At 37.5% G+C, this 11,655-nt stretch overlaps 1 protein-coding gene across 3 annotated transcripts in view; it reads left to right on the top strand.

Moving 5' to 3' along the window:
- Window positions 1–9,855, top strand: part of LOC140171740 (protein transport protein Sec24C-like) — a 41,814-nt gene extending 31,959 nt beyond the window's left edge. For 2 of the 3 annotated variants that reach the window (XM_072195057.1, XM_072195056.1), the window contains exon 19: window positions 467–598. In XM_072195057.1, the coding sequence (XP_072051158.1) occupies window positions 467–592 (126 nt within the window). In that variant the 3' untranslated portion in view covers window positions 593–598. Of the gene's footprint in view, window positions 1–466; window positions 599–814; window positions 1,103–1,973 lie in introns of those variants that run through there. The other variant, XM_072195058.1, reaches the window with a different exon arrangement.
- The last annotated feature ends 1,800 nt before the right edge of the window (window positions 9,856–11,655 follow it).

Here is an 11,655-nt window from a genome sequence, read left to right as displayed (position 1 = left end):
TTATGGACACTGTTATGTCTGTGGGTGTGCCCTCAACATCTGCAGTAGATCAGATGGCAGGACATGCGTATACAATTCCATTACCATTGCTATAAATGTAAGTTCTACCGCAGCAGTAAATTTCTGAGAACATTGGCAGTTGTGACTTATCAGTTGTCATTCGATGCACCTTATACAAACTCAAAAGAAATGTAGTCTACATACTACATAATAATAGGGGTCCTAGTATTGAACCTTGAGGTACACCAGCATTGATTATCCTCAGTATATTTTATTTATCCATCAGCTGGACCTTCCTGAGAACATTGGCAGTTGTGACTTACCAGTCGCCTTTATATGCACCTTAGACAAACTCAAGAAAATAAAGTCTACATACTACATACATAACAATAGGGGTCCCAGTATGGTACCCTGAGGTACACCATCACTGACTAACCTAAAGTTGTATACTTTATTTATCCATCAGCTTGACCTTCCTGAAAACATTGACAGCTGTGACTTACCAGTCCTCATTATACACCTTAGACAAACTCAGAAAATAAAGTCTACATACTACATACATAACAATAGGGGTCCCAGTATGGTACCCTGAGGTACACCATCACTGAATAACCTTTGTATATTTTATTTACCCATCAGCTGGACCTTCCTGAGAACATTGACACCTGTGAATTACCAGTCGCCGTTAGATGCACCTCAGACAAACTCAGAAAATAAAGTCTACATACTACATACATAACAATAGGGGTCCCAGTATGGTACCCTGAGGTACACCATCACTGAATAACCTTTGTATATTTTATTTACCCATCAGCTTGACCTTCCTGAGAACATTGAAACCTGTGAATTACCAGTCGCCGTTAGATGCACCTCAGACAAACTCAAAGAAAATGAAGTCTACATTCTAGAAAATGGCCTGATGATGTTCCTGTGGATAGGATTACATGTCAGCAATGACTGGGTACAGAATGTGTTTGGGGTCAACTCGGCGGCTCAGATTGACATCGATTCGAGCAAGATGCTCAGCTTGGATAATCCAACATCTCTGAAGGTCAGAGGTTTGATTGATCGCCTCAGGAGAGAAAGGCCACGGTATATGAAGGTGAGTGCATACAAGAAAACATCCGGGGCCCATTTCACAAAGACTTTTCAATCAATCTTACGATTGGTTTTTAGCGTTTCATATGTGGTAATTAAACGTAAGACTAAGATTGGTTGTTAATCTTTGTGAAACAGGCCCCTCAACAATGTTTTGGGTTTTAACCCCATCGGCCAGTAAGAACTCTTTTGATTGGCTACAAAGAGGGCTATTAAGCTACTTGCAGTTCGCCATTATGCACTATGTGCGGGGAGAGCCTCGAACTGGCAGCATACATGAAAGGAAGAATTATGTAACCTTACACAGAGCGTTATGACTAGTTCAATTCCCATTCATGTATGCTGCCAGTTCGAGGCTCTCCCGCACATAGTGCATAATGGCGGAACCGCAAGTAGCTTAATATCATGCATTGAGCCAATCAGAGATATGGTAAGAATAGTCAGTAGGGCATCAAATTGCTAAGAGCTAAAAATTCTATATTGATTGGTTACTCAGAGTATTATATCATGTAATTGACCAATCAGGTGCACTGTAAGAAAGGCGGTAGTTCTCAAGGTATTAAAAGGTGTGTGCACTGGAGGCTTACCAGGAAGCTTATAAGCTACTTTACCAGACAACACCACAAATTTTTTTTTTTTTTTTTTTTTTTATTCCCGACTTTTTTCATGGTATTAAAATAAAAAAAAGTCTGATTTTCGCCGATTTTTTCTGGAAAAAACTAAATCGCAAGCTTTGAGGCGAACCTTCTTTTTTTTTGCCTAATGCTTTGACATTAAAAAAAGAAGAACAAAGCATAAGCTTTCTTTAATATGTGATGTATTATTATTCCTGACTTCATTTAAAAGAATTTCTCCTCCTGTTGTTGTATTTGCAGCTTGCCCTGGTGAGACAACGCGACACCTTAGAAGCCTGGTTCCGTCATTTCCTGGTTGAAGACAAAGGTTCCAACGCATCATCCTCATATGTAGACTTCCTGTGCCACATGCATAAAGAAATCAGAAATCTCCTCAGTTGAGAATAATTCAATAGATACTCTATTAGACGACGAAAGAAACACCTGTTCTACGGGTGGGCAGACTTGCCAAGTAGGGTTGATCGGTCAGGATTTTGTGTTTTTACTAGAAGAGGCTAGAAGACCCTATAAAATCACCCAAAACTTGACAAATCTGAACATATTTTGAGATTTTCAAACAATTTCAGTCAAAATCAATTCAGCTTGGCCCAAAACAGCTGTTTTAATTTCATAAATCCCTAAAACGCAAAATCTGGGTCGGTCAGGCCCGTAGAACAGGATTTCTTTGTGAGCCTCATTTCCTTTTCCCAGGATAAAGACTAAGTTATAGTTTGACAGCTTATGGTGCGTTTCCATTGGGACGGACGTCATAGCGTTTTTGAGCAGCAACAAACTTCGAGAAGAACGTAGCCTCGATCAAAGTTTATTACTTAAGATGTGAAATGACCCAAAGTCTTGTTCTCTAACATTTTCCACATTGGGTGGTGTTAGAGGGAGATGAAATGCACCCAAATTGACAATTTTGGGTGTTATCAAGGTGAGAATAGTCAAACTAAGTGAATAATAGTAATAATAAAAAGAAAATAAGTAACGGACCAACTGAACCACCTTGGGAAATCCAGAGGAGGACAACACAGTATGTTTGGGCTGATATGGATGGATTTTTTTGGCTAGTCCAGTTAAAATCCATACACCCCCAATGGAAGACATTACTTTTTATTTTCCACATAGTGGGTGTAGATTCCAAATGGAGCAATTCCAGTTGAAATCCATACATTCCCTATGGAAGACATGACTTTTATCTTCCATACAGGAGGTGTAGATTTCAAATGGAGTCACCAATTCAGATAACCGCATTTGAAACTCATACTCCCTGTGAGGGAGGTTAAAAGCACATACCGTAAAACCTTGTCTATACGCATATAGAGTGCTTTTGATGAAAGCTAGATTAATCCAGACGCCATCCATCGACAAAATTATAATATTATGGAGTTTGAGCAAAAACAAGTACTATTGTAAGACCAATTTATCGTATTGGCATATTTACCGCTGACTCATTTTAATTTAGCTTTCATAAAAGTCACATTATATGCGTGTAGACGAGGTTTTAGGGTATTCCATCTAAGGAGTATGGATTTCGAATGAAAAGCCCATTCTAAAAAGCAAGTGAAGTTACAAAACCAATCAAATGCCTTATGTCACTTATTTGCATTTCTTGGTTTTTGTGCTTCATGATCATATAAAGACTGGGAAAAGGAATTGTGGCCCAAATGATAGAATTCATCATGTAGCTTTTGTATATACAAAAAACCATAATGAACTTTTTTCTATAAAAATACAAAACCTTATATTCTTGTGTATAACATTATGTAGAGATGATAGGTATACCATATGAAGGTTAAGTGCAAAAATCTCCTATCTGCAATAGCTGCCCCTATAGACTTTTGACAATTCTGTATTCTATATTAATGGGATAAGGACTGTGCATCAGTTATGTGGAGGGCATTGTGCATGTGAAAGAATATCCTGAGAGTCATAGCCCCAGTGTTTCACAATAGAGATTGCGATTTCCAAACGTAGTATCGAACGCCTGTGCAATCTATTCAAAAACCTGTCACAGGAGAGTGATTTTGAATAGATAGCACAGGCGTTCGATATGTACGTTTGGAAATCGCAATCTCTCTAACGTCCGATATATAACTGATGCAAAGTGCAGTGTAAACAGGCCACAGGTTTTAAAGCTACAATGCACAAAGCGAATAACTAATGGTAAGTCATTAATCAAATTCATAACAGTCATTTATAAACTCATCACTTAATCAAATCTCAAAATTTGCTCTCTGAAATTTGTTGAAACAAACAATTTTACCCTTCAAAAAATCGAACAGGCTAAAACAGATTTGGCAATTACAGCAGTGCGAAATCACGCTGTGTGCAAATGTGTGTGAAATGTTCTGGCACCTGGGATGGGCACATGCGGAAGTCACATACGATAGTATACAAATATTAACTGTCTATGAGTGTGATGGTCGAAATATAATCACGAGGTGAAAGATGGATTGTTCCATTCCACGAGCCGGAACGGCGAGTGGAATGGAACAATACATCTTTCACCGAGTGATTATATCTCGACCATTACACGAATCTAAGACAGTTAATATTTGTTTTATATCACTCATACATAAATTCTATTACTAAAATACTATTTAAGGTAGGAAATACATTTTTCATCAACATAACACCATGTTTTGCCGTTGTATACTTCACATTTTGGGATCCACTCCATAACTAAATCGGCGAGTCTAAGAGTCCGCGCACGGCTTGGCGCAGGCGCGCTACGACAGGCACTGTGATGGTAAAGACTATCACACGGAGAGGGTGATAGTAAAAATGGCAAATGGTAATCAACCAATGAACTGTCTAGAATTTATGTATGAGTGATATAATCATTGATGGATATCAACATCCACCTCGCCTTTGTGCATATGTCATCTAACAAACAATTTGATTGGGACGCAAATATGGTCATGAATGTACACATGACACCTGACAGCTATTGCAGATTTGCCAATTTTGCACAATACCTTTGATATTGAGGTGTCAGAGCAAGAATTCCCTATCTGCAATAACTGCCCTATAGACACTTGACAATTTCTGCATTCTATATTGTACACATATGACATCTGACAGCTATTACAGATAGGGCCTACTTGCACTACTCCTTGATATGAAAGTCAGATTATAACTCAAATATTATGTTTTGCTTTGCTTGTTTAAATTATCTTGCACACTGTCTGTGGTTTTAGGATTTGTAACCCAGGCCTAATGGACTATTCCATCTGAAATCCATACACCCCCTACGGAAGATGTGCCCTTAATCTTTTACACAGGGAGTGTGAATTTCAAATGGGTTACCTGAATGGTGACTCCATTTGAAATCTACACCCCCTGTGTAGGAGATTAAGGTTATGTCTTCCATAGGGGGTGTATGGATTCCAACTGGAATAGCCCCAATTTATACTTGGATTTGGGGATGTAAATTTGTTGCTATGATAGACTTGACCAAGTCTTTTTGAATAGACTTATATCATATGGCTTTCTGTGACTTAAGCCTGCAAGCCTTGGACCAAGACTATTGCTATGATGGCTTTTGAACTAGAATTTTGTAACCTCTTATCAGAAAACAATTCAGTGATAAATTTGCCTAAGTTGAATTTTGTTTTATAATACAAGTGTGAGTATAAAGTGCTTTTATAGGGTGAGGAAACGGCAACAGTAAGCCCACGATAAGTAATTTATTGTGTATACATCAAGTATACACTATTCATCATTATATTGGGCTGTTCTAGTTCAAATCCATACACCCCCCTATGGAAGACATTTCCCTTATCAGGGGGTGTAGATATCAAATAGTTATCCATTCAGGTAACCCATTTGAAATCGCACACTCCCTGTGTGGAAGATTAGACCCTAACGCCACAGTTGCTTTTTGGCGAGGAGGAACTTGGTAGGAAGGAAGAAAGAAAGAAGAGGAGAAAACTCTTTTCTTTGGTATGGTTTTGAACCACCGACCCCTAAGGTGTGCACAGGCCTACCTTGCCACAGGTCTCTACCTTGGCCGGCCAAATTTTCTGTGGCCATATGACTTGTTCGCATGATGACGCAATCGCATTATTTGCGCGTGCATATGCTTTGTGAAATGAGGTTTTTTGATGTTTGGTTCGGTTAAGTTTAAGGTCATGATTGAAGAGGTCCATCAGGTTTGTTAATTAATTGGCTATTTTAATGAAGATAAGTGTGTGTTCTCAAATCCAAGTACAAATAAGGCTCAAAAGGGATAATCTGATTTTATGTCCATATGTTGCCATTTTATGTAAATCACCGTAACCCTTCTTTCCACTTGTAGAATTTTATTATTGTTTAGAAAGATATAAAATGTGTATTATGATGAACTGAACAGTATATAATACTTAAAGCTATAATGTATGATTTAAGTCAAATTTTAATTTGGTTGCACTTTACCAAAGATGATGAAATCGAGGGTTAGGACCAAAAGGCCCTATCTGCAAAGCTCCCCATAGATATTTGGACAATTTCTGCATTCTATATTGTACACATCTAGTATGACACCTGGCAGCTATTGCAGATAGGGCCTTCTTGCCTTTAAACCTGGATGTCTACTTTATCTCCTACATAATTTATGCTAAAAATACGTGAGGGTTTTGGAAAAGAATGCCTTTTCTGCAATAGCTGCCAGGTGTTGTGCAATATAGAATGCAGAAATTATTCAAATGTCTATGGGGCAGCTATTGCAGATCGGACCTTCTGGCACTAATCCCTAAAATAGGCTGTTCCATTTGAAATCCACACTCCACATGTGGATGGTTTGGCTAAAATCTTCCACAGGGGAGTATGAGTTTCAAAAAGAATAGACAATTGGGTAACTTCCATTTGAAATACTTCCTCCCATTGTGGAAGATAAAGGTAAAATCTTATATAGGGGATTATGGGTTTGAAAATAATTAACCGTAGCTAATTTCATTTGAAAAACATACTCCCTTTGTGTATGACTTGTCTTAAATCTTCCACAGGTTTATAGCAGATTTCAAATGGAATACCCCAATTATACTACATGTGGTAATAACTGTCGGGAAAGTTTTTATTCAAAATAATGAGGTAAAATGAAATAAACCCCACTGACAATCTTGGCTGTTTAACCCCATGAGAACTACCTGCCGATTGGCCAAAAAAGAAGTTTTCATTATCAATTGGACCAATCAGCAACATTGTTAGAATAATTTCACCACACAAAAAATGGGGTGCATTATTTGCAAAACTCCATTCTGATTGGTGATTGAAGTGAAGATTTTGTGTGATTGACCAATCAGAGGCAATGTTAGATCGGCAGGTAGTTCTCAGCGGGTTAACATGGAGTTCTTATGGGGGATTGAATGTTATAATTATGACATTAATTCAAGATAATTAAAACAACAAAATTGTCTGATTCCAATTAGATGTAAATTGGGACATGTCTGTAAATGTTACAAATATTCCAAAAAATTGGGTTTGGAAAAAAATAACAAATTCCAGTGTAAAAGATTGTATATTATGGCTTTAACATGATTAATGAAAAACAGTGGCAATCAATTAATATATATTGCCCACTTCGACTAATATGGACTGGGTAATTAAAATAACATTGGGACAAAGCTGGATGTCCCTAAAAATGTCACAGAAAGCTTGAAAGATCTGAAAGAAATTTGAACAATTTTTACAATGTTTTGAACATTTTCTGAATTTGTTTTAAACAAATTCCCAAAATGCAAAATCAGGGTCATAGAACAGGTTTTTGGTTTTCAACACCTTACGCCTCTTTAATCTTTTTAACCCCGTGAGAACTACCTGCCGATTGGCCAAAATGAACATTTGTGCCCAATTTTGAACCAATCAAGGAGAGTATTAATAAGAACATCTGCAAATGCAAGTTTGACCATAAATAGTTTAAAAGCCTAGCCATAATTGAATACATGAATACAAAACCCACCCAAGTCCATGGGAAGTGATTTTGAAAGAAAAACCCGTGTATCATTTTAATTCCTTAAGTTAGATTTACCTGGTCAAAATGGTAAGTTTTACGTGCAAATGAGTGGATTAAACTGTATAAAATATGACGATTAGCATTTCAGGGACTTTGTAGGGTTCATTTTAAATTTTGGACTTGGGTGGTTTTTTTAATCATATACAAAGACAACAACGTTGGAATGAGATTACCACTAGTAAGATAATACAAAATAAAGCACACAGGTATGTATAATGTTGATAAGCCTTCGGCCATGTAATATAAACCACATACGTTCCTTTATTAAACCCATTTTTTTTTCAAAAGTCACTCTCCAGCAATGAATGTGTTACAAGTGGACTTTTATACATACTGGATTTCTGTCAATGTGTTACAAGACTCAAATCACGGAATTGGGTGGTTCTTTCATACATACTATTTCTCACATGCTCAATAGACACAGATGATGAATTTGAGTTGTTCTTTCATACATATGACAGGCCTATGTATAGCAACAATTTCCCATGCTTAACTCAATTTGGCCAACGTATGGACTTGGGTGGGTTTTGTATTCATATATTCAATTGGCAATTGAAATGAGTATTTCAAGTTATCAGAAATGCTGTTAGATGACCAGTAATGTACAGGGGGTTAAAATCAATTCTCCCATGACCCAATTTAAATTACAAGGCGTATAGTCGTATTGGCATTTGTAACCTCTAAATTATGGATATATAAACCAGAATAAGTTTGAGTTTCCCACCAAAGTTTGAACTAACTCCAGCTTGATTCTTGGTAAGCCTATTATATTTGTTACATACATGGTATTTATTATATTTTCATTTTGGTGTCACAAGGAATATTAGTCACACATTGCTGCTGGTCTGGTGTACAAATAATAAATGTATATTAACATTGTATAATGAATTTAAGGCTTCATTTCTTGGCAAAATTGACTAATTTCAAGCAAGATGCCCACTAGCATAAGCTTACTAGCATACAGTGATGGGCAATTTTGATGTCGGGGTAAAATTTGAAAACTACTTATGGGGAAGGGGGGGGGTTGGGTGCTCAAAAATGTGCAGACAGTACTCACAGAAAAAACCTCATGCCTCGTCAACATACCTGCCAAGTGAAAGAAAATGAGTTGTTGAAAAATGACTGGTAAAAAAGAGTTAAATAAATACATAACTTTAAAGCTTATTTCTCAGTTTGTGTCTCCTAGTTTATCAGTTCTGTAAAAATTATTAACTTTGCAGCCAAATAGGCTATAATTTAAACATGGGGTTTGGACTGACAAAAAGGGAGTATGTTACTTTATATAAACCTGATAATAACTCAATTTTGAAAAAATATGACTTAAGCCTAAGTGGACTGTATTGGGTCACAATTGGGCAATTTTTCCAAACAATTGGGGGAATTTTGAAAAATTGGTGTAAAAAAGGAGTTGTTGATAATACTGACCCAAAATGCGACCCATGTTTGAGGCACATTCCTGTCATATGGTCATTTGTACTGAGTACCCCCCCCCTCTCCACCTGGGGGCTTCCTTGCCTAATGGGTAAAAAATTATATCAAAAGTGGGTAATCTTAAATAGTAGGCTGTTTAATTTGTGTGGTCATACTGTTGATTTCTAGAACTACCAGTCTAACTAGTTACATTAATAACTGCAAGGTACTGCCCTGGTTGGGCTAATCCAGTTAAAATCCATACACCCTCTATGGAAGACATGACCTTAATCTCCAACACGGGTGTAGATTCAAACAGGTGTAGAGTCGCCCATTCAGGTAACCTGTGTGGAAAATTAAGGTCATGTGTTCCATAGAGGGTGTCTGGATTTCAATTGGGAGTAGCCTGTTATGTACATTTTACCCAGAATAATGAGAGATGTAAAGTATTATTCACAAAATGTATGGGGATGAAAGAGCAAATTAGCTATTCCAGTTGAAATCTGTACTCCCCCTATGGAAGACATGACCTTAATCTTCCACACAGTGTGATTTTCATATGGGGGTTACCTGAATGGGCGACTCCATTTGAAATCTACACCCCCTGTGTGGGAGATTAAGGTCAACTTTCTGAGGGTGGGGTGGATTTCAATTGGAATAGCCCAATATGGAGACTTACTAATATTTAAATGTTTGATTTAAATATATTATTCCATTTTAAAATGGGAAACACTATATGATATGCTAAAAAATTGTCACTCATTTGTTTTGACTACATATGGAAGAGTCTCGGCGAGAATCTATTCCAGAATGAGGATTAGCTTGAGGATTTGAAGTCCTGTGTAAACTTGCAATACATTATGATTTACTGTATCAGAAAAGCTACTAGAATGTCTCGGGACCCTATTATAACGTAGGTAAATTTGTTTATAATAATCAGCCCTTACGAAAATTAGGTAAACAAGGTAAAAAATAAGCGTCTACCCAAAATGACTTTGGTGCTTAATGGAATGAATACGGTAGTTGAACAGTGCCTAATTTGCATAAATCCAAAATGGCCACTTATACAGGGGTGAAATTTGAAAGTTGATCAAATCTTGTTACCATACCTAACGATATATTGGTCTCATCATAAAGAATCAGAAAAAGTAAAGTTCGTTCAGTCTCCGACATATGGTTCTTGAGGTGCTGTGCAATAATTATGAGCCCTCCGGGGATTAAAATTTCCAAATGGCCTTTCAAAAATTGCTTGACCCACCCTCTCAGCCTGCCAAAAATTGCTTGCTCTCCCCTCTTGGCCCGCTAAAAAATCTTTGCCCCCCCCCCTTTGAACATGCTAAATTTTTGGGATCCCAATTTGCAAACTTTTTCAAGTTTAAAAATGGTCTAGATATATATTGCGAGTGCAGCAAGCAAGAAAATTTGCATGTTAAAGCATTTCCGTACTGTTTTCCCAAGCATTTTCAGAGCATTTTATTAAAAAGGCGCCCCATGAATGTGTGCCAAAAATCGCTTGCCCCCCCGCTTGGCTTGCCAATTGAACAGGCGTTACAATTGAAATAGGTGTCCCCTTGTAACCAAGGGGCGAGATGTCTTGTGTGGGGGGTGAGAAGTGATGACCCCTTCGTGTCCGAGGGGTGAGAAGTGATGTCCCCTTTGTGTCCTAGGGGGGCGAGATGGAACAGTCAAATCTCGGCAAAAGCAACCAATGGGAAGAAATTGTCGGCTGAAATTGGTGAGGGCGCTTTTCAGGTGCCTGTAGCTCAAAAGCAGGCGGCATAGGACACGCAACACGGACGTACGAGGCTGGCGAAGATACAGGGCTGACAGCCCCATTCACAATACACGGTTAGCGATTAGAAATGGACAATTAACATACTTGCAGTGGGGTACTTTGCAGAACCCCAACGGTTTTAGAGTAAGATAATTTTGCTTTGACACCACATAACAAATTTAGAATTGTTTGTGAAGATTTCATGATTATGTGTTAATCCAAAAAAAAAAAAAAAAATAGCGATATCGCATCCACCATCATCTGCTCAAAAGTTTGTCTAGATTGGTCACAAAAACTAAATTTTTATTAAATTCACTTTAAGGGAGTGTTCAGAAATACTTTGATGGGGGGGGGGGCTGGTAAAAAGTTTTGGACCTTAAAAGAGGGGGGACCAAAAGTTTTAGGGGGTAGGGAAGGGGGGGCCAAAAAAGTTTTCCTCTTCAAACCCCAAAATTTCAGCGCGCAATGAGACCCTCTATATCACTTTTAACATTCTATTTCCAGTACTGTTTAAGTTCTAACGAATGTTTGATGACGAAAAATCGATAATATGTTACATACAATACCTAGCAGAAATATATTATCGATTTTACGTCATCAAACATTCGTTAGAACTTAAACAGTACTGGAAATAGAATGGCAATAGATTAAATAACGTACATATTGTACATACAATATTGTACGTACAATAAAAAGTCTGTATACTGCTTTAGTGTACACATATCTATTAATTAATATAACATTAAAGATGATCAGCAACA

The sequence above is a fragment of the Amphiura filiformis genome, chromosome 15 (assembly GCF_039555335.1).
Source record: "Amphiura filiformis chromosome 15, Afil_fr2py, whole genome shotgun sequence".
NCBI lineage: Eukaryota > Metazoa > Echinodermata > Ophiuroidea > Amphilepidida > Amphiuridae > Amphiura > Amphiura filiformis.
Note: the sequence above shows the minus strand (reverse complement) of the source record. Positions and strands in the feature narration are given on the sequence as shown.